This window comes from Barbus barbus (assembly GCF_936440315.1).
Source record: "Barbus barbus genome assembly, chromosome: 34".
Lineage (NCBI taxonomy): Eukaryota > Metazoa > Chordata > Actinopteri > Cypriniformes > Cyprinidae > Barbus > Barbus barbus.
Window position 1 is genome coordinate 19,792,465 of NC_136762.1, and position 24,203 is coordinate 19,816,667.

General features: G+C 38.8%; 1 protein-coding gene across 5 annotated transcripts in view; it reads left to right on the forward strand.

Annotated features, from left to right (window-relative positions):
- Positions 1–3,967: 3,967 nt before the first annotated feature.
- LOC306854179 (cell adhesion molecule DSCAML1-like) overlaps positions 3,968–24,203 on the forward strand; it is a gene marked incomplete at its 5' end in the record, with an annotated part of 143,209 nt that continues 122,973 nt past the window's right edge. For 3 of the 5 annotated variants that reach the window (XM_079391995.1, XM_079391996.1, XM_079391997.1), the window contains 2 exons: positions 3,968–4,217; positions 20,638–20,958. In XM_079391995.1, the coding sequence (XP_079248121.1) occupies positions 3,968–4,217; positions 20,638–20,958 (571 nt within the window). The remainder of the gene's footprint in view (positions 4,218–20,637; positions 20,959–24,203) is intronic. The other 2 variants (XM_079391998.1, XM_079391999.1) reach the window with 1 other exon arrangement.

Genomic DNA, 24,203 nt, shown 5'->3' on the forward strand with positions numbered 1-24,203 from the left:
TTAACACCCCCCTGAAGTCTCGCTTCACCACCTTCCTCTTCCCCCCGATCTCTCCCCCCTCAACAGGCTGCAGAGATAGAGAGAAATCCAGAAATATCCTCCTGTTTCCACACACGTTCATTCACTTACTCCCTCATGCACATAGACACAATCACACCCACCCTCTAATACACCAAATTCATCCCGAAAGCTTGGGTTCAACAGTCTCATCTCTGCTAAAACAAAACAAACCCCTCATCAGCACCCAAAGGAAAAAAAAAAAAAAAGAAACATAAATTACGAAATAAAAACATTTGGTTTTGTAAAAAACAGACTGACGCGCAGCCGCAGATTCATGGGTCCCTCCCTCAGCTGACTGACTTGGTGCAGATCACTGACTCATTTGACTAATGCTGGCGAGCGTAACATGGCGTACGGTTCTTTATCAGGCTGGCTAATTAGCGCCAGTGCAGCTCCAGCGAAACTGGGCAAGCCGTGCACCACTGCGCCGCCGTGCTAAACCAAAGCAGCTCACCATCTGGGCCTCCTCGGCCGCCATTTTGGATCTGCATGGCGCTAGTTTGCATAAAGTACTCTAATAGGCAGCCTGTACTGCAGGGGGAACTGAAACGGGGCACGTTAGCCACCATTACGGAAGACTAGCATTTAGTGCCCTCCCGTTACCTGCGTGTGGCTGAGGTGGGAAGGCGCCAACCCTTGCCCCCTCCTTTCCACTCCGCTACCACCCTCTACCCTCAGTGACCTTGCAGGCATTTTGTTAGGGAGGGGGCTCTCTGCATTAATACCAGATACATTAGCGTTAATATGATTCTACCATGTAGCCGTGGCCTGAGGGGGGACTCTGATTGTCTGCGTATTAGCATTACCGTTCTCATTAGCCCACCCGCTTCTGCCGTCTCCGCTCTCTCTCCTTCATTTTCCTCATTGGCGTACACTCTCTCTCTCGTTCTCTGCTTTTCTCCAGGCAGCAGATGAGAGAGAGTGATGCAGATGATTTGTATTAGCAATGATTTCAGCAGTAGCTGCCTGCCTGCAAGTCAGTGGTCACTTCCTCTCTGATGCACATTGTGTGGATATATACACAGTATCTAGACTTCTTTCAGCCAGCGTGGCTTGTACTTTCTTTCTGAGTGTGTGTGTTTCTCCATAAGTGTGTGGGAGGGTAAGGGTAGCATTCCATCTTCTATATTTCCACATGTTACATAACTGAGTATAGAGAGGCCTCAATAGGAAACAAAGAGTCCGGCTGATCTGCTCAACTGCTCTCTTCTCTGCTTATTCTATCCCATACAAACCACTGCAGGAAGTGGTGTATCTTAACCAGCAAACTTCAGTATACATTTCTGAATTTCAGAGGTATCTAGGAGCTTAATAACAGGTAATTCCAATGTGTGTGGCCAAGGTAAACCTCTGTGTTATTGCCAATTGCAGAATCGTAGTCGAGACCAGCTCATCCTAGTCCCAGTCCAAGATTACAGAACTCAGGAGTGTGTCCACTCTGTCCTGACTTCTACTGGTCTCAATCTTGACTTGGACTCGAGTCAGCTGGTCTTGACGACAACACTGACCAAACCAGATTTTTTTGTGCCATTGTACTTGAGCCTTTTGGTCATTCATTTCAAACGGGATTTGTTGCTCTCAAGCTTAAGCCAACCCAAAGCTAGGGTAGCTAGCAGGTGAGAACAACAAGGAATGTTGTGACCACATCACTCTCAGAAAAAAATAAATAAATAAAATGTGCAAGAATTGAACCTTGTTTGGGCATTACCCTCAAAGGTACACATTAGTTAGTACTTTATCTAACCTACAAAGGCACATGTTATTACTTCAAGGCATACTCAAGGTATTAATGTGAACTCTTTAAAGGTACTGCCCCAGTGTCAGGTAGTTCTACCCCTAAAAAGTTGGCAAAAAAGTTACAATTTCAGCATTTTTTTCCCTGACAGTTATAATGTTAGGGGCCTGCAAAGTTACTCTTTGGTATAGCATCATTGGGTGATAGAAGTGACTCGCCCTTAAAAAAAAAAAAAATGTCACAGGGCCCATTGTCTCAAACCAGATGGCAGTTGGGTCACCGAACCCACTGATTTTTGTTAAAAGTGATTTAAAGTGACTTCAACTTTATTTCACTCAAAATCCAGGTTTTACTGATTCCCAAAAATGTACATGTCAGGTATTTAGCTTTGTCAGGAAATTTACTTTACTTTTTTTGTTGGGAATTTTTTTTTTATATACTTTTCATTCTTTTCAACTAACTCTTTTCATGCAGTGAATTTTGTACTCTCTGAAATGCAAACTTTTCCACATAGAGCCATATAAAAAAAAAGATTGCTCTTATTTTTTTTACTCATATTTTTAGCTGAAAACATAATGAGATTAACCAAAATATGCAACTTTGTAAATGTTCCGATTTTGTAGAAAGAAATTTGGGTGGAATTCTGTGGGCACAAACTAAGTTACCTAGAATTTTAGCAGTTGTCATAATTTACATTTGATGTACCCTTGCCTTGTCCACTTAATTCCAGGATGAAAGGTTCTGCTATGACAACATATATTCACTAATGATTATTCAATTTAAATGATCTGAAATAACTAGATGAAATGACATTGGATGAACTGTTCTGTTGCCGAGTGGCCAGGCATAGCCTGTGTCTGGGGCTGGGTAAGGATACATCGCTGTCATTATGTGTAAAATCACACATCAGTGTGATGGATTTCAGTTTCGGTTGGTTCTCTGACAGGGCTGCACATAACGTCTAATCAATAACAGTACAGCACGTTACAGTTCAATAATTACCCGAAGTAGATGTGGGTGTGTGAAGCCAGAGAGCGCTGGAGCGGAACCATCAAGCCAAACACTGTAACCATTGGTTGCAGACTATCACTCTACACATTGTTGTCATTTCTTAAGTTGCCCTGGGGGGTAGAGTGCCACACTGTTATTTTACACCCAGACATGTACTCTGGCATTGTTACATATCATTGTCAAAATAATCCATAGAAATCCATCAGACTGCTTTCTTCCTTTTAAGATGAAGTGTTTGCCAATTTCCACAAAAAATGTCAAACGCTATACAGATTTGTTTTATGTGGATTATAAGGGTTTAACAATGCTGTTCAATTACAATTTCCGCTGTTTAATAAAATCTATTCATTTAAATATTTATTTTTGCAGACTTGGGTGGTGTAGAAAGCCACTATAGTCACCAGACCGAGAAAGCCGGGGTGGTCTGTGAGCGTTATCCGCCACTCGAGACAATACACGATACGCTCCTCACATGTCATTCCTCTCATTTTGAGCGCGGAACAATGCCGGCGATTCAGACATTCCACAGTGCGCCTCTGAAGCACGCGTTCTCCTTCATTCGCATACATTAACGCATAGAGAGACCGTGACAGGATCTCGTGCAGAGTATCTAAGGATGCACGCGTGGCACTCAATGAGCAGTGACATAAAAGAACTTATACACGGAGGGTTTACGCACAACATTTGCACGAACTTTAAAACAGCTTAAAGATGATCCGCGGGTCTTAAATGGTTTAAGGTGGTCTCCCAGTCTGGACTTTTCCGTCCGTTGAAAAGTGCCTAAAACCAGCCAACAAACGCTGGGAGAAAGGACAAGGTTTAACTCTTTTTCTCAGCAGCGTTGCATCAACAACATTTCTGGCGGTAAAAGGTAAGCCGTTGTCATCGCGAAAAGTGATCCGCCGTGCGTAAAATGCAGCCATTTAGTTCCCAGGTGCGCTATATGGTCACATTGAGTGCCACAGAATGCCCCGGCTGTCTCCAGCCACGTGGACCGCTCACAACAACAACAACATGTTAAGTCCTGTCCTCCCTGATGCACTCAACCCACCCCCACCAACAAAACTCCGCGCGCCGTCCTCGCCGCGTCTCTCTCTGGCCCCGCACCAGCACATCTCCATCTCGCCGTGCCATTAGACTACCGAAGGAGGGGCCGCTCGGATGACGGTCCCGCGGAGGGGAGGGTACGAGAGGCGGGACCAAAGTCTTCCCAGCTTCTCGGCGCTGGCGAGTCCGGGACTAGGGCTGGAGAGATCGCCGGGGAGCATCGTCACCACTCCTGCACGGAGCCTCGCCTGGCCGAATACTGCACAGTGCACACGTCGGGATTGCAAAACATTCCTGAGAAATATACCTGCTATTTATGGCATGTGGCTGGTAACTTTACTCCTGCTGTATTCTTTTCAAGAAGGTATGTAGTCAGTTATTTTTTTTTACTGCTTTTTTACTTATAACAATGTTGAAATAAAACGTCACGATGTATTAAATTAAATTAAGTGGAAATGTGTGTGCACAAAAATCGCGCTGTGAAGTTTATTGATATATTCAGCGTTATTTTATTGCGCTCTCACATAACTGGATTTCAAGAAGTTTCTTTCACTCCAAAACTAATTCAACTTCGTTCAAAAATGTTTTTAGTTGCTTAAAATGTGGGAAATTATTTCTCTAGTCGGTGATTAACCACGAGCAAGAGATTATGAGGCTGTAGGTTCTGCATGTTCCCGTGCGCAAAGATGGGGGAGATAGCATGATTTGTATGCAAGATATGAATATGCTGTTGAGTTATGAATATGTAGAACGGGATTAGATTTTGCATCGGTCGTGTGCATTTACCATACACTTTTGGCCTTCTGTTTGTACTTTGCTGGGTGGGAAAAGTAGAGTTGGTCAGTGAGGGGCTCGAATAAGAATGTAAATTTCCTAGGATTTGAATATGTCTTTTCGTTGTTTATAGTAACATGCTGCTATATGCCTTTAGGGAAAATAATAATAGGTATGTTGTAATAAAAGTGCATGTTTTTGTAGCAGAGGATGAATATATCTGCATAGATCCCTGAAAAATAGAATGGCATATGCAGCCTCATTTCCAATTAGCACTGGTGCAATTAGTGGTCCTCCATTTTCTATGCCAACAGATTCCTGGTTTGGCTGTGCTGATGGTGGGTTTGATAAGGCACATATGAATTTGTATAAATGCAAAACGAAGATGGTGTTTTATTGCAATCATAATTAAGGTTATTAATTTGCTCATTCTGTTAGTTTCACGCATCAATTTCTGTCATGATGTCTCCTCAACAATTTTGTTTTTGACACCTCACAGCATATATACCCCTCCTTCCCTCACCCTCCAGCCTTGGAGTTATGCTTTCAGTTTTTGCTCATATTTTTATTAATTCATTTATTTTATTGTTTCCCTGAAATGATCTTACGAAATATTCCCGGATGAAACCACTTTTCAAACGTGTGTGCCTATTTTGGAGTGTTCTTTATCTGATATTTCTTTGTCAAGTATGGATATTTATTTACCCACAAACAGTTCAAATGTAAATGCTTTGACTGGTTTTACTGTGCTTGAGTTTAGATGCTTTAGAATTGAGAAGGCATTTTGATTTTGTAATATATATTTTTAATTTACAATGTCATTTGTTCGGGGATGTAAGGTCAGAATTATTCTCTCTCTGCCAGTGTGTGTTTGTGTGTGTGAGGGTTTGTGAAAGAGAACTGTGGTGTGATTATGTGTGATTGTGTATGTTTGTGTGTGTTCTTGTATGGGGGAGGAAGAGTGCAGTGGGGCGTAAAGTGCGTAAAAACCGAGATACGGAGGTCGCAAACAAACTTATTTTTTTGCCATGTTTTTGCCTTTTTATTTTCTAGCGCTCATAGTTTATATTGTATTGTCTGTAATTTTCCCAATATAGGCCTATTTCTTATCTTGTATGTTGAGACCTGATGACACGGTCGATAGGAGATGTAAAACGCACATCAATTATCATACATGCATATGCATTAGGACTGCGTATTTTTCCGAGAGGGCCGCGCCTCCATCTTTTCCACTTTCAAGGAATGTAGAAACATTTCCCTTTAAAAAACGTTTCCCCACATTTCCCGAAAGAATTGTATGTTGTCATAAGAACACATTTTAGTTGGTTAGGAATAATCAGTCATTTTAAATGTATTATTTTGCATTATCGTGACCCGGGCAAGTTGTAGCATATTACCCCCCCTGCCTTCACACCTGAACCCCAGTCTGGGAAACCGGATCCAGGGTAAATTGCCGTCTCGAGGGTCAGCTTGTCTTTTTATGGAAATACAACTAAATGAAATGAAAAAGACACAGATGGATGCTGCAGTATTGTTTGTGGAAATTTCCATTGTTATTTGCATGGGAGTTATAATTTGATTAAAAATATAACTATTATTATTATTAACAATAACAACAATAATAGCAAATAGCTATTTTTGTTAAACTGTTAAATAATGCCATAGTATATTGGAGTTTTTTTTTTCGTGTTGGCTTTATATGGAATATGGAATATAATTTTTTTTAATTAATTTATGTTATTATCCAGATGTTGTGTACACTCGGTGTGATATATCTCAAATCTGTTTAGAATATCAAACAAATCGTTTTAACAAATATTTGTTGATCTTTATTCATTTTATTTATGACAGATTTGCTTCATAGGATATTTAATAATGAATAAAGGGGTTGTAGGTAGTGTGTGTTCGCGTGTGTGTATCTGTGTCTCTCCAATATTTATTTTAAAGATCAGCAGTCGTCAGGTCGTCAAATTTGTGTGGTGGCTGCGATTTTATCCGGTCTGATCCGATTTTCTGATCATTTGCCTAAATTAAAATGTGATTGAAAGGAGCTTGCCACGTCAGACCTTTTTAGAGTGAGTCATAATAATAATAATAATAGTAATAACTTGCATATTTATATCTAACATCAACAATAACATAAATATCTGAACATAAAAAAAAAAAAACTAATTTGTCCACTTTTATGCGTTTTCACCTCCAAACTGCTCGCAATGTCAAACCTGCTCCTCACATCAGGACACCTCTATCCCACCCGGTCTCCCCCTCATAGAAATATGCAAAATTGCCCCCCCCATCGAATCCCCTGTTCTTCCCAGCTGCGCAATTAGTAGGAGTTCTGCCGCATCCCCCACTCCAAAAGTAAATCAGGTCATTGGCCATAAGGACTCCATTTATTTCTCTCTCTCTCTCTCTCTCTCTCTCTCTCTCTCTCTGTGGATCTGTCTATCTCTCTGTTTCGTTATACTCGTCATATACACCTGTTTCCCTCTTCTTTTTTATGTAATTTGCCGGGAGACGCATTGCGTTCATTATAATACGATATTTCCTGAATAAAAATAAAGATGAAATCCTTGTGTGACAGCAGCATGAGTCACAGTTATAAACACCTTACTCTCATAAACTGTAGTAATCTGTACTTGAACTTATCGTCTAGTTGAGAATGAGATGGTTTAGACTGAACAGGTTTGTCACATCAGTGTTTTTTATTTATTTATTTTTTTCTCCCACGAATTATGACTGTCCTGAATTGATTTTTAAAACCCAAACCGTTCCTAGCTAAATAATTTCACTCATTTAATAGTCCAACATACACTTAAAAAAAAAAAATAAATAAAAATAAAATAAAATAAAACATACAAAAAAGTTTTAGAAAACTTTCACAAAGTATATGTGTTTCATTCCTGTGACAGGTGGGAAATAATAATAAAAAAAATGCTTCGTTGGTCAAGAAAGTTTAAAACAATTTTAAATCACGATTAAACATGTTATAGGGAAATGTGGGGGAAAAGACATGATTATCAACGATTATCAGTCAGTGGCCTATTTCTTTCTTTTTTTCTTTCTTTTTTTATGATAGACTCCATGTATTAAATATAAGCTTTTAGCTGTAAGTTTATTATGGCATGTTTTACATGTTTCCTTTTATGGAACTGTTTACACCAGACAAGCAAAACATCCATATAAACTCTTACCAATCTGAACTCTTGTGTCAAATAAATCACTTTAAAATGCATCAGACCCTTCAAACTCAGAAGAAAATTGGCGCCACAAATGTAACGTTGAGATTTACTGAGTTAAGCGCAGAGCTATTTTTTCCCTCCATCTAAAATCACACCCCGCCGCTCCACCTGCCATTTAATCTGAAGTGCGGTCAAAATAAAAATCTGCGTGTCACTCTGGCGCTCCGCTTCGACAGGTGACCGCTGTTCTCCTTTCAGAGCTCGTGCGCCGGCGAGTTAAGCGCGTGAGCCTCCGGAGCACCTGCTGCACGCGGCGCGTCCGGGACACTTGTCCATCCAAGGACACCATGTGCAAGACAACAGATCTGGAGAGTCAGAGTAATGTAACATCCAGTGTCAGGGCGCGAATTATGATTTGACAGTTAGTGCACTAGTCGCTCAACAGAAGTAGCCTGAGGTAACCATAGCAACAGCACTTTTGCGCGGTCCTTTGCGAACAATCTGCACTGCAAAACAACATAACTATCAATATATTTTTATCGTAGATTTAAATATTACAAATATAATCACTCACACAAAAATATAATGATGTGTTTAAAACGTCTCTAATAGGAAATACATAAATAGTAAATATAACTAGTGATTAGCATTCTCTTTAATTGTATGGAAAAGACTATAGCCTAGCATCAATATTCAGGTCTTTTCTATGCTCAGGGCCCTAATGTGGTGGTGTATGGCAGCACACAGGTGTTGTTGTTGTTGTGTGTGTGTGTGTGTGTGAGTGTGTGTGTAGCTGTCTAAAACTTATTATTTGATACAGTATGTTAATTTACAAATGAACCCTATAGTAGTCCAGGAATGCATGTAGATTAAAATGGATCAAATATACAGGAAAATGCTGATTTGAATAAGATTATATAATTTGTCATAATTTTTTAACAACCATTAACATTGTAATAGATGAGATTATCAATGGTTTGAATTACAAGGTTTTTTTGTTGTTGTTGTTGTTGTTCATATATATATATATATATACGTATATATATATATATATATATATATATATATATATATATATATATATATACGTATATATATATATATATATATATATATATATAGGGTCATAAGGGTCTTCTTTTCTTTTTTAATTGAGATTTATACATCATCTGAAAGCTGAATAAATAACCTTTCCACTGATGTATGGTTTGATAAGGCAATATTTAAAGGATATAAGCATCACTTTTTATTTCTCCTCTTTTCTACTACTTGTTTCACTTCTGTTTCAGTTTTTATAACCATTTCTTACTATGTGTTAGTAAGTTCTTGTTTTTAGCATGTGTGTTTGGCTGTGTTATTTCTTAGGATTACTTATAAACTACACTGTCGTGATTTGTATTTGTTATCTATTTTAATTTTAGTTAAATAATGTCTGAATTTATTAAGTCGGTATAGGTATTTTAGTAAGTTTTAGTTTTATTTAATTTGAGTTATTTTAACACTTCAACAAACTAAATGTATGTATGTGTGTTTGTGGTTGTACATATACATATATATAGTTGTTGTTTTTTTGGTGTTTGGCTTAGTGTTATGTTATCATTATTATACTCTTATACCTTTTGTTCTTTAATATTTTGAATTGTTTTTAGATTTGTGTTGTATGCATTTTTCATTTTTATTTAGTTTCTTTATTTTTAAAATGTGTATAGGTAGTATTTATAGTTTTAGCTTTTAGTTTTGGATCTGTTTTTAGTTGTTTTAATACTACAATTGATTGCTTCTGTTGTCCTCATTTGTAAGTCGCTTTGGATAAAAGCATCTGATAAATGACTAAATAATAATAATAATAATAATAATAATGTTTGGCCAATATACAACTATTTAAAAATCGGTAATCTGACTGCAAAAAAAAAATATATATAAATAAATAAATAAATATATATATATATATATATATATACACACACACACACACACACACACACACACACACACACACACACACACACAGGTACATCTAAAATAAATTAGAAAATCGTGAAAAAGTTCATTTTTTCTTGTAACATTTCAAAAAGTGAAACTTTCATATATTTTAGATTCATTACATGTAAAGTAAAACAGTTTTTTTTGTTTTAATTTTGATGATTAGAGCTTACAGCTCATGAGAGTCGAAAATCTGTATTTCAAAATATTAGAATATTTACATTTGAGTTTCATTAAATGACCATCCCTACAGTATAAATTCTGGGTATCTCTTGTTCTTTGAAACCACAATAATGGAGAAGACTGCTGACTTGGCAATGATCCAGAAGACGAACATTGACGCCCTCCACAAAGAGGGTGAGTCACAGAAGGTTATTACTGAAAGGTGTGGCTGTTTACAGAGTGCTGTATCAAAGCATATTAAATGCAAAGTTGACTGGAAGGAAGAATTTGTGTAGGAAAAAGTGCACAAGCAACAGGGATGACCGCAAGCTTGAGAATACTGTCAAGCAAAGCTGATTCAAACACTTGAGAGAGCTTCACAAGGAGTGGACTGAAGCTGGAGTCAGTGCATCAAGAGTCACCACGCTCAGACATCTTCAGGAAAAGGGCTACTAAGCCACTTCTGAACCAGAGACCACGTCAGAAGCGTTTTACTTGGGCTGTGGAGAAAAAGAACTGGACTGTTGCTCATTGGTCCAAAGTCCTTTTTTCAGATGAAAGTAAATTTTGCATTTCATTTGGAAATCAAGGTCCCAGAGTCTGGAGGAAGAGTGGAGAGGCACAGAATCCATGTTGCTTGAAGTCCAGTGTGAAGTTTCCACAGTCAGTGATGATTTGGGCTGCCATGTCATCTGCTGGTGTCGGTCCACTGTGTTTTCTGAAGTCCACAGTCAACGCAGCCATCTACCAGGAAATTTTAGAGCACTTCATGCTTCCTTCTGCTGACAAGCTTTATGGAGATGCTGATTTCATTTTGCAGCAGGACTTGGCACCTGACCACACTGCCAAAGGTACCAAAAGCTGGTTCAATGACCATGGTGTTACTGTGCTTGATTGGCCAGCAAACACGCCTGTCCTGACCCCCATAGAGAATCTATGGGGTATTGTCAAGAGGAAGATGAGAGACACCAGACCCAACAATGCAGATGACCTGAAGGCTGCTATCAAAGCAACCTGGGCTTCCATTACACCTGAGCAGTGCCACAGGCTGATTGCCTCCATGCCACGCCGCATTGATGCAGTAATTCATGCAAAAGAAGGCCCAACCAAGTATTGAGTGCATAGAAATGAACATACTTTTCAGAAGCCTGACATTTCTGTTTAAAATATCCTTTTTTATTGATCTTATGTAATATTCTAATTTTCTGAGACACTGAATTTTGGGTTTTCATTATCTGTAAGCCATAATCATCAACATTTCAAGAAATAAAGACTTGAAATATTTCACTCTGTGTAATGAATCTATATAATATATGGGTTTCACTTTCTGAAATGAGTGACAAAAAATATTGACCTTTTCATGATATTCAATTTTTTTTAGATGTACCTGTATATATATATATATATATATTATATATATATATATTTTTTTTTTTTACAAAACAAAACTTAGTAACATACACTGCAAATAAATTTTCAATATTGAAAATCGCATTTAAAGTTGTCCAAAAGAAGTTCTTGCAATGCATGTTACTAAGTTTTGATATATTTATGGTAAGGAATTTACAAAATATCTTCATTGAACATGATCTTTACTTAATATCTTAATGATTTTTGGAATAAAAGAAAAATCTATAATTTTGACCCATACTAGGTATTGTTTGCTATTGCTACAAATATACTCGTGCAACTTATGACTGATTTTGTGGTCCAGAGCCACAATTGGTTAAACTTTCTCACCTTGTGTTACAATACTCCCCATTTTCCACACTGTACTTAGTGAATCATGTGCAGACAGGTTTACCTCTGATAGTTACATTCTTCAAGAAATTTTAGTAAATTTCGCTATGGTTTCATATTTGTAATTTTAGCTTCCAGTCAATTGCTCTAATAACAGGAACCACAGAATTTCAGATTCCTGCAGCTCCTGTTGCAGATTATGATATACAAGCGTTTTACTTAGAGTTAAAGAGTGGCAGGAAGAGTATATAAAGTGTTTAAACTACAGTTTATAAACTACCCGAAACATGGGAGATTTAGTAAAATTCAAATTTTATTGACTCTTTTAAAAATGCATTGAGAGGACTGACACTCAACCTCCAAATTCATCCTTTGAAGTCTGAGCTACCTCTGCAAATGCTAGATTTTTTTTTTTTTTTTCTGACGCTGCAGTAACGTGAGAAATAAGGGGGTGGAAAACCCTTACCCATTTCAAAATCCAATCCCTAATGCATTTTGAACTGCGTTTACAACCTCACGCTCTTACATGATCATATTTGATTAATTAAATGTATGCAAAATGCTAATTATATAACCAAACGTATAGATATATACCTCTTCTACTCTCCCACTTTTCTCTCACTCTCTTCTCAAAGAGATTGCCATATGTTGGAGGTTACATGTGATTGGTTTCCAATCCACTCGAGCTCACTCACGCAAAGCACTGAACAATCACAGGGACAACAGTGGCAGGCAAGATTTACTCTAATATACCAGAACAAATGTAATCTAAACACAAGTGTACATGTGTCCTCCTCAGCCTAGCTATGAAGAAATGTCCGACATGCACACATACACACACACACACACACACACCTCATTGTTGCTATCATAAACCCATTTATAACTGAGTGCAGTGTAGGGCTGACTTTAGATTCAGCTGTAAGTTACTCAGCACCTGTAGTATTGATTTTTCCTCGACTGCGCCATGCATAAATGATTATCAGTTTGATAAGTGGCTTGTCTGAGGAAAGGTATAAAAAACAAAGGCGGAAGAAAGTCAGCTCCTCTCTCTCTTAATCTCATGAGTCATTTTAAAAGGTTAAAGAAAACATTATGACACTGAAAGCTGTTAAAAAAAATATGCGGCGTTGTAGCGCGATACAGACAGGCTTGACAGCGGAAATGGCCCTTGAACAATCTGCGAATAAATTAATTGGGAGGCTCGGAGGCAAATGGATGGTTGAATTGTGCCGTTGTCGAACAGTTACATGCCCCAAAAAATATGCGTCTGCCTTTAGACATGTTTATGTAGGTGAGACACAGTGATCGAAAGAGAGATAGTGTGTAGATTTCTTTGGGGACAGGGTGTGAAGATCTATGCGTGTGAATGCGAGAGAGAGTGTGTGTCTAAGCAAATGCAGATGAGCGACTGAGAGAGCTGCATTATGCATAGCGGCTCACCATTGGCAATAGCCTGGGCTGTCCACAATACATATTCAAATGCCATTTTCATAGCGACCGAACAAAAAAATATATGTATGTATGTATGTTTATGTTGTGCAAATGTGCAAGAAGAAGGACCACATAAAGAGAAAGATGGGAAAGAGGAAAATGGAAGGCGATTAACAGGGATAGATGGTGAGAAGGAAGGAAAAACAAGATATGATGAGCAAAGATATTTTTGAGCAGGTATTTTTTTCGGTTCGAGGAAGTGGGTGGAGAATAATGCGTCCATCTTGAGAGTAAGACAGATAGATAGGGAAAATGGGCATCATTAATGGAGCATTTCAGCATTCCCAGCCTTTTCCCTCGTTTGGCATATGGCAACGAGAATGGCAAGGAGCTGCAGGGCTTCGTTAGCCCTCACACAGAAGTCATCTCAGAACAAAGGGAGAAGAAAATATCCTATTGCCCTTTCTTTTTCCTCTCCTTAAGACCCTCCTTAATTACTGAACATCTACCCTAAATGTCTCAACAATTGTCCGTGGACATATGAAGTCCTTGGACATAGAGGTCAACCATTTCTGCATGGCTTGTGTGGATACTGCTGCTGATGTATTCCGTATTTTATTTTTCTGTGTTTTCATGCATAGCATCAACAAATATCTTCACTCAAAATACATTTTTGTTGTTTAGGGTGACCAAATATCATCTTTTTACCTGGACATGTCCTGGCTGTGATGACTAAATCACCTGAAGTGTCCAGGTTTTTGCTTTGTTTTCCTATTGACGTGTTCTCTACATACATTATGTTTTCTGAAAATCCTACCTTTTTGTACATTACAATCGGCCCATTATGTACAATGCCTGCACACTATTGGTCAAACTATCTTACAGTCATCACCTTCAGCAAGTATGAAAACAATAGATTTTTTTTTTTCTGCTTGTCATAGCAACATATATATATATATATATATATATATATATATATATATATATATATATATATATATATATATACCTAATGTTTTCTTAAACAAATTCTCCTCAAAAATGTCTGCTCATTATTTTTCTATTTATTTTTCTTTCTAGTTCAAAAAATTGTCTTATTTTGTGGCCATTAAAAGTAGCCGGGTATTCGGACATTTTTTCATAAGCAACATAAATATTGCTAATATTTTGTAATATTTTATTAGGTTTTACCTGTGACATTTGCTTCAAATCCTAGATTTGTCAGTGCAGCTGTGGCACTACATTGTTTATTCACTTACAAGTGTAAAATCAAAAGCTCAGAATAGAAGAGTTTGGAACTGTGCATGTTTTTGTGACAATCAGCAATATAATGATGTCATTTTCTGCAGCTTTAAGTGAAGTGAGTGAAGTGACATAATTCCGAGTATGGGGACCCATACTCGGAATTCGTGCTCTGCATTTAACCCATCCAACGTGCACACACACAGCAGTGAACACACACACACAGCAGTGAACACACACACACCGTGAACACACACCCGGAGCAGTGGGCAGCCATTTATGCTGCGGCGCCTGGGGAGCAATTGTGGGTTCGGTGCCTTGCTCAAGGGCACCTCAGTCGTGGTACTGAGGGTGGAGAGAGCGCTGGACATCCACTCCCCCCACCTACAATCCCTGCCGGCCGGGGACTCGAACCCGCAACCTTTCGATTACGAGTCCGACTCTCTAACCATTAGGCCACGACTTCCCCCAAGAGGTCACACTAGCAAAATTTAGGCAAAAATTTCAAAGGGGAATATTCAACAGTTAATAGTGTAGCGATGCATGAAACATACCTCACAAATAACAGATTTATTTTGGTTGGCACAGCAAACTCACGTGACCAACTTTTTTGCACTCACACAAAACTCACGATCACAATGATTCCTATTGAAATAACTGGAATTTTCTCCGAAAATTTCGCAGAGCAATGGTAAACGTGATCACACCTTTAGGGTAATCAATCACATGCCATTTACAGCTCAGGTTATTGGCTCAAAAAGTTGTATGATCCTATGACCAGAGGTCTTGTGGTAGCCCAGAACTCAGAATGGGAGCACTTTCCTATCAGCATCCCAATAGTGGCACCTGTTGGTGTGGAGGACAAACTGCAGCTGTCCTGCTCTACCATCACCCAGACAGTGGGGGCGATATCCCCAGGCTGTCCCTTTTGGATCCACAACCCCTTAACCAGAACCCCACTGTGAGATTATAGATATTGCAATCTTTATTATGGGGGTTTATGCTTTAGGCTATAATCTGTAAAAGCAAAAAGGGGTGGGGGGCAGGGGGACTAACCAGTTGACCTGTTTTTCATCCCATTTCAATAAGACCATGACCATATTTCCCAGTGTTGCTGTGTTTTGTTCAGATCTACTGTGAACTGATGTGTTGTCATGCAGGCTTTCTGCTATTGTCTATATTTGCTTTTGCCACGAGCGGGGCGGCGTTTGCTGTTGTTTGTCCAATAATAAGAGAGAGATGTTTTTATATTCTTGAAAGGAGCTTTTACAGATTAACAGATGTTTGTTTATACTTAGTTTTAAGTTGCGTTTCCATGGAGAGGAGAAGATTGGCGCTGTCTATAGTGCTGAAATGTGTTTAGGGACCATTCAGTCACTGTCTATGGTCCTGAAAAGGGCTCTTGGAATTATATTTGACACAGCTCAGAAACCAGGATAGAGTGCACTCTGCTCTCGTCCCAAATAGCACTTAAGGCTGACGGCAGCCAGGGACTGCTCCATTCTGAGCATGTCAGGAATCTTTGCTGTTTAACTCTAATGCTGGATCCCAGAGGTTCTTTACACAAAAGCGTAGGTCAAACATTTGCTTCAAATCCCAGATTTGTCAGTGCAACTGTGGCACTATATTGAAAGCCAACCTCGAATGCACAGCAAAGCTCAGTCTAGTCCAGCTGTTCTCAACTGTGTGTTTGTGTGTGTGTGTGTGTGGGGGGTCATGGCCCAGTAGGGGGCCTCAGTAAACGTGTAAGGGGGCTAAAGCATTCTCAAATTACTTATAAGTAAATGCATGAATTGAATAAATAATTAAATAATTCAATGTTTTTTAATTAAGAATTAAAATGTAAATTCTTGCCAATATTTATTTATTTGATTGATTGATTGCAGAATATAACCAAGTAAAATTGACAATATTTTAATTTGTGCTCTCAAAACCTGACCTCTAATTGGATCTAAAACATTTGCATTTCCACTCCTAAGAGATATTTACACATGCTGTGTTTCCTTTAAACAGTTATAGGTTATAAAGAGTGAACAATGTGGCAGCTATTTATTTTGTTTTCTTCCTTTTCTTCCTTTCAACGTATTAAAAAAAAAATAAAAAATCTTCACATTATCACAATCACATCATTTAAATTATTTAAACGTATTAACAGCCAACATTAATAAAACTGTTTCAGCAGAAATGGAAACATTATAGCTGTGTAGGCAGTCTTTTAAATAATAACCTAGACTGTATAGGAGTAACAAAGGTTGAGAATTGCCAGTCTAGACGTTGTTCTTATGTAATCCAGCCTTTCATGCAAAGCGTTAACAAGGAAAAGCATTTTATTTAATTCCTGTGTAACCTGTGACTCCTGATGGCACATCCATTCACTTCAGCCCCCCATCTAACCTACCACTATGCACTCTCTAAACCTGGTCCTGTCTGGACTCTTGCCCCCTGGCTCTTACCCACCTCTGTAATCTGCCCTCCCCACAGGGCAGAGTGAGAGGGGAAGTGATAGAGGCCCTCCACCATGCTGCGATTATCAGGCCAGGAAGGCTCTGTGTGTGTTAAATGTGAAAGGAGATTATATGGATTTAACTCTCTACGTCTGGCGTACAAATTCCAATCACATAACATATCCCTTCATGTTCTATGGGAATATAAAAAGAGAGGAAGAAAGAGTGATGGATGGAGAGAGAAAGAATCCAAACCCCCACCTTACCCAGTAAAAGCTTTAGCTCTAATTTCAGCCTTTCAATTCTCTAGCATCACTTGTTTCATGTTTTTCATTCTATGTTTTGTATGTATTTATGTTTAACGTTTTGCATGATTTTTTATTTTTTATTTAATTGAAATAAATATTGTTACTGTCCTTTGTAAGCCTTTAAATGGAGAGGCATATAACTGTCAAAAGTAAGAAAAATATAATTATAGTCATTACAGGAATAGAATAGCTTCTTGTATCTTTCGAAACCAATTTAACTTACTGTTTTGCGTGGCACACACAAAGCAAGATATTTTATAGAATGTTCAAGCTGCTCTTTTCCATAAAATGAAAGTGAATCGAGACTTTCGTTGCATTAAAACAAGCTGAATTTTAAATTTTATGTGAACTGTTCCTTTATTATTTAGTGTTATTGGGTATGAATTCCAATTTCATATTTATTTTTATATATTGCGATGCTGTCTGTTCAATATGTGGAAGCTTATAGGTACTCCAATGTCATGGTAGCATGTCACCATTATTCTTTCGAACACAATGAGAATCACAAGAATGGGGGTTAATCCAGGCATTGTTGACATAAACCTGGTGGGGGGCATTAATTAAATGTAATTGCCTTAGAAGAAAATTCTCTTGCTTTGGGCTTGTGTCTCCCTTGGCTTGGAGCCAGAGCTGAGCTAAGCAATTCTCTGAATACAAAAAGATACAGAGCTATCCCACCCAAACCATGTAATCCGTAATAGAGCCTGCAGATAATAGAAATGCCAGAATGGTAAATCGCTAAAATGCCGCCTTTAAAGGACATCATTAGCTACGCTGCTAAATTAGCACGCGTTAATTTACGCAAACCACCACTTTTTCATCTTTTCTCACAGTAGTCCGGATTTGGTAATACACCAAGAGCGAATGATTGTCTGATCCACATGAGCTGTCAGAGAGGTTTGTAGATACATAGCGGGGGTTCTATGACCTATTTATTCTCCTATCAGATGGCAGCATTCAGCACAGCTCACACCGCACACATATTAGATTAGTGATATTCTTTAATGCCTGCCCTACAACTGTGCTGTTATAGCTGCCATTTGGGTTAAGGTTGGATAAGTTGCTTTGGTAAGGAAGCATCTGCCAAGAACATGCCAATGAAAAGATGTGAATGGGGAGTAAAGATCCACTATTGCTGTGGACAAAGTTGGCTTTTGTTTGGAAGCCTTCCTGATTCTTGCATCTGGCTTTGTTCTGTGTTTGCTTTTGTGGAAACTGCAGCATTTTCTGTTTTACAAGGAGTCATTTTAACATTCTATAGACCTTAGTAAGGGTCATGCCATATTTAATTTTTGGCATGAATGAAAATGAGATTATGAGGGTTAGAAGTACTCTGTGTTAAATGGATTGTATTGTTCTTTGCAACATACAGATTGGTCAGCCTACGAAAAAAAAAAAAAAAAAAAACTTGCAAGTTAGCAAAACTTTTGTGATCTAGGTCCTTTAGTGTGTTCCATTGTAAAGACTGTAAAGGCCTGTTTACACCAAGAAAGATAACTATAAAAATAACTATATAGTATTGTCTGTCTATTCTAAGCACACGCTCGTCTGCTGCTTTAAGTTCTCAAGCTCATTATATCAGGATTGATTCTGATTGAGTGTCAATGTTTTTATCATTCATCAGCTGGAAAAAAATTGTAATAACGATATTGTTTCTCTGTGCCTTTATCGTTATAGCTGTGGTGTGGACTCTGCTATTCTTAATATTGAGAACTATTTTTAGAACTATATATTTATTGTTGTCTTTATAGTTATCATCATTGGTGTGAACAGGCTTCAAGTCTCTCCTTCACAGCCTTGTTTACATCCGTGTTAAATTCAGTATGGCATCTAACCTGACTAAGATGCTAAAGAATCTTGGGTACATTTTCCAAAAGTATAGTTAGCCAACTGGTTGCAAGTTCTGTCGTTATCAGCATAGTTCAAAGTTTTGGTGTTTTCCAAAACCATAGTTCCAATTAATATTTGCTAACAGTATTGGAACTACAGCTCTCGACCAGTGGTTAGAAGTATAGATTAATTCTATACATCTTTCAGTTTATCAAGAGGATGTCAACACAGTTTTTAGAGAGTGTGAATGTGCTAATGATAGAACATGCAACCATAGTTGGCTAAAAATGCAGCCAACAAATACAGCCTTTGAAATGATACAGCTATTGTTTAATTCTTGAACCAATTAATTAGCATAAGTTATTATTACCACCTGTGTGGCGCAAATTGTAACAAATATGATGAACCAACGTGGTTCGAACAACAGATGTGTGATAAAGTTCAAATATACTGACTTGTTCCAAACAATGAACACGTGACAAAGTAACTGCGGCTTTTGGAAGCAGTTATGATTAGCTACAGTAGTTAACTTCTCCAATGATGCATCATACTGTGGTAATTATGCGTTAGTTGTGATGTCAACATTAAACGTGTTGAACCAACGTGGTTGAAATGACAGATATGCGCCAAAGTACAAATATGTTGCACCAACTTTTACGAATGATAGATGTGCGACAAAGTTACTGAGGCTTTGGGTTAGAGTTGTAAATAGCTTCAGCAGTTAATTTATCCAATGATGCATCATACTATCGTAGTTAAGCATCAGTCGTTATGTCAGTCGTAACATCAACATCAAATATGTCAGACCAACTTGTTTTGAATGATTGACGTGCAACAAAATTATCTGTGGCGTTGTGATAGAGTTATGACTAGCAACAGTAGTTAATATTTCTAATGATGCATCATACTATGGTAGTTAATCAGTTGTGCATGTCAATATGAAATATATCGAACCATATTTTTCCAAACAATGGATGGGTGACAAAGTAACTGCAACTTTGGGAAATACAGTAGTTGTGACTAGCTACAGTAGTTAAATTTCTCCAATGATGTATCATGCTAGTTAAACATCAGTTGCGACGTTAACATCAAATATGTTAAAGCAATTTGTTTTGAACAGTGGACATTCTACAAAATAACTGCAACTTTGGGAAACATTCGTGACTACCTGCAATAGTTAATTTCTCTAACGATGCATCATACTATGGTAGTTAAGCAGCAGTCACGGTGTTGACATAAGATATGTCTAACCAACTTGTTCCGAACGCCGGATGTGCGTTAAAGTAACTGCTGCTTTAGGAAACAGTTGTAACTTGCATCTGTAGTGACTAGCTGACCTTATAGATTGTGCACTTGGTAAACGACAGGCAAAATAATAAGATAAAGGACAATTTTTGGTTACATCATCTTCCCAATCCAGTTAATGATTTCTAAATTTGAATTGAGTTGTGCTGACCCAGTGGGAACGTCTCTGGGATAATCCAATCAGAGCATGGTGTGCACTTTACTAGACATGAATGTGAGGTGGAAGTTTGCCAGAATGACACACAGTGCTTCTTTTATTATTTCAAAGTGCAGTAACCCAAAGGTACAAGTATGCATTGGCCCCTTTACCTGTCCAGGTGCTAATTTAAAGAATAAAATCTTTGGTCACTTCACGACTGACCATGTTGTCTCTCTTTCAGTGCACAGCGAGGATGTGGTCTCGACGCGGCTGTACTTTGTGAATGCTTCCCTGCAGAGAGTGACCTTCTCCAGCTCAGTGGGGGTGTCCCTGCCCTGTCCTGCGGGTGGCGCCCCCCATGCCGTCCTCCGCTGGTACCTGGCCACCGGCGACGACATCTACGACGTGCCACACATTCGCCACGTTCACGCCAACGGCACGCTGCAGCTCTACCCTTTCTCCCCCTCTGCCTTCAACAGCTTCATTCATGATAATGACTACTTCTGCACTGCCGAGAACCAGGCCGGCAAGATCCGCAGCCCTAGTATCCGTGTCAAAGCAGGTGAGACATGATTCCATCCATCCATCTGTCTATATACTTAATGTATTTATTTTAGGGCTGTCAATAACGCAAATTAATTTTAACGGCACTAATTTTATTAACACGCGATTAACACAGCACACATTTTCTGTTTGATCCATGGCCTAGCCCTTACTACAATAGTTGGAGAAATGGAAATAGATGGAGATGCTGACAGTGTTGCCAACTTTGCAACTTTTCAGACCACTGTAGCAGCTTTTTTTTTTTTTTTTTTAAAGCATCTAGCGTCCAATCTTTATAGGGTTTGCCCAAACCTTATTTAGTTTCTGAGACTCGCTGGTACTGCTGCGCGAGCACAAGGTCTCTCTTTCCGGCTGCGCACACACCTCTTTCTCTCTCCATCCACGTCTGCTCTGTTCAACGAGCGGCTGAGAGTAACAGTGCTTTTAGTTAAAACAGATATTATGTTGCTTCTCTAATTTAGACAGAGGGAGAGCTGGTTATTTCGTCCTAATGGGTCACGTTTTAGTCACTATTTCATATTCATTGCATTGTCTGACAGAAACAGTAAAATATATCAATGAAAACTGTTTTATTGAAAAATACAGTAGGCCTATGTGGGCACAGAGAGGCAAACAAATGTAATAATAAATAATAATTTTGCATGTTCAGAAGAAGTGAGCTGCCCTGTCCTGCGAAAATGTAAACAAGTTTGTGTAAGTAAATTGCTCAGTGAAAAGAAAGAGAAGTAATGGGAACCTGGTATTTATTTTTTTCATGTGTCTAATAGACATGAGCAAGTTCTTTGAAAAACATCTATGATCTTTGAAACATGTCTAGTCTTCATGCTCTATGTTGAGTAAGGTTTCACTAATAATAAACATGCATTGCATAAAGCATCCATATTTGTAATTGCCAATGTTGATTAGAGTATTAAAAACTTTAAAAGTATTAATTTAAGGTACATTTAGAACAGATAAAAATGTGGAATTAAGTTGTGATTAATCGCGAGTTAACTCATGACAATCAAGTGATTAATCACAATTAAATATTTGAATCGATTGACAGACCTAATTTATATGGTGGTGTAGTGCAGTGAGCAAAGGTCAGGGTTGGCAACTACTAAGTTTCTTGGTCAGATATCACAATGAACAGGCCATGACCGTTCTCAAGTAGTTGCTCATTAGCATGCATATTGACTGTGTATTAGTACTTATAAAGCACATATTATTGCCTTATTCTGTAAGACCATATTTTAGATCCATCAACCCTCCCCAATACTTAAGCTTTAAATCTACCCTAAATGCACAAAATGAACATAAAACACTATCCAAAACATTAAAAATCCATTTCCCAATGAAAAAGTAAAGCCATGCCGTGATTTCATTCATTATATTTCAATGTTCCTCATAATTTGGAAGTTTAAAAAGAAGTGTCACATGGATTTCTGAGCTTACTTTTTCTTTAGGATCATTCTCAACACTTACATCTGTGATGGCCTGGTCATTTCTCTTACAGTTTGATGCATATTAAATAGCAGCTCCTTATACATTTTTATTTACAGCCATTTTATTGGTGCTTATTTTTTTGATCCTGTGTATATCCTTCCTATAATATGCACACGTATAGGGACCATTTCGTACTATGAACTTGTTACTTCTTAGCATGTCTATCAATAACATATTGGCTGTTTATTAATACTTATATAGCACATATTCTGCATAACCATATTCTACATCCATAATCCTACCTAATGCCTCAACTTAACAACTACCTTACTAACTATTAATAAGCAGAATATTAGTAGTTTATTGAAGAAAAAGTCGTAGTTAATGGTTTACTAATAGCGAGAATTGGACCTTAAAATAAAGTGTGACCCTGCACACTTGTACCCTGAAAGACTGCAATGGCTTTAGTTTTCTTCAGCATCTCTTTGCAGACCATATTGCTCTGAGAAAAGGGCATAGTCAACGAAGTAGCTATGGCAGAGGGGGGCACGTGATGTTACAGGTGGAACATGAGTTCTTAACTCAACATCTGCAGTAACAACAGAAGTAGCGGCCGCCATATTGCTAACCTAAATATGAATGTAAGTGCCAAATGGATGTCCCAGTGGCCGGCCTGTTGACCTGGCTGCTTTAAAAAGCAGCACACAGACGGGCACACGGTGCAACAGACAGTTGGCTGACTGACCCTCCCACTCAGTGCCAAGGTCACCGCTCGTGAGTCGGCCGCCCAGCAACAGCGAGGGATATCCATACACCTCCCTACACTCACACACTCACTCTTATGCCAGCCTGCGCAGTGCCAGTGTCCCTCCTGTCTCCCAGTCTCCATCTGTCCTCTAAGCTAGAGTTCCCATCTCACACACACGCACACACACACGTACGCGTTCATCTACCCTGAATTTCCCAGAAATAACCCCATCGAGCAACGCCGATCTCAAACCTTTATAAATAATCAGCTTGAACGATTCTTCAAATGTAACCAGGCGAGTTCGGCCCATGCTACTTTTTCCACCTTACCCGCATTAACATTAAAGTCTCAGAGGATGGAATGAATTACCTACCAACCGGCGACAAGACGGGGGTGACTTTCGCCTCAAATAATTACACTAATTAATCAATTAAGTGCTGAGATGCAGCAAAACTGCTAGTGGACCTAGCAACCCACACAGAGCCCTGAGGAACCCAACACTGGGGCTCCCTCACCAGCCAATCAGATCCTGGCACTGAGGGGTTACCATGGGTACGGCGAGGGGAGGGGCAGGGTGTGGCGCTGAATGTCTCAGGTGGCACTGGAGAATGATGACAGCTGACAGCTCACTGTATGACACCATCCCCCCATGCATGTCTCTCTCTCTCTCTCTTTCTCTCCCTCCTCCTCTTTTCTCACCCACTCTCCTGCATGCTGATCCTGTGCCAATAATAGCACGGGCACCTGTGTGGATAGCTCTACATTTATGAAAATCTCCCTATGAGGGCTTCATATGAGTGTGTGTGTTCCTCCTTGCACTCACTGTTCATTTTTCATTTAGCCTTTTACAGTGTCTCAATTCTTAGCATGTCAATTGTTTGTGTCCCCATTGTCCTGTATACCATAGGCAGGTTATATATCTGTCTGTCTGTCTTTTTTCTTTCTTTCCTTCCTTCCTTTCTGCCTTCCTTCCTGCCTCCCTGGATGGATCGATCGATTGATCTATCTCTCTATCTATCCGTATCTGTCTGTTTGTTTGTCTTATGTCCGTCCGTCCGTCTATCTATCTA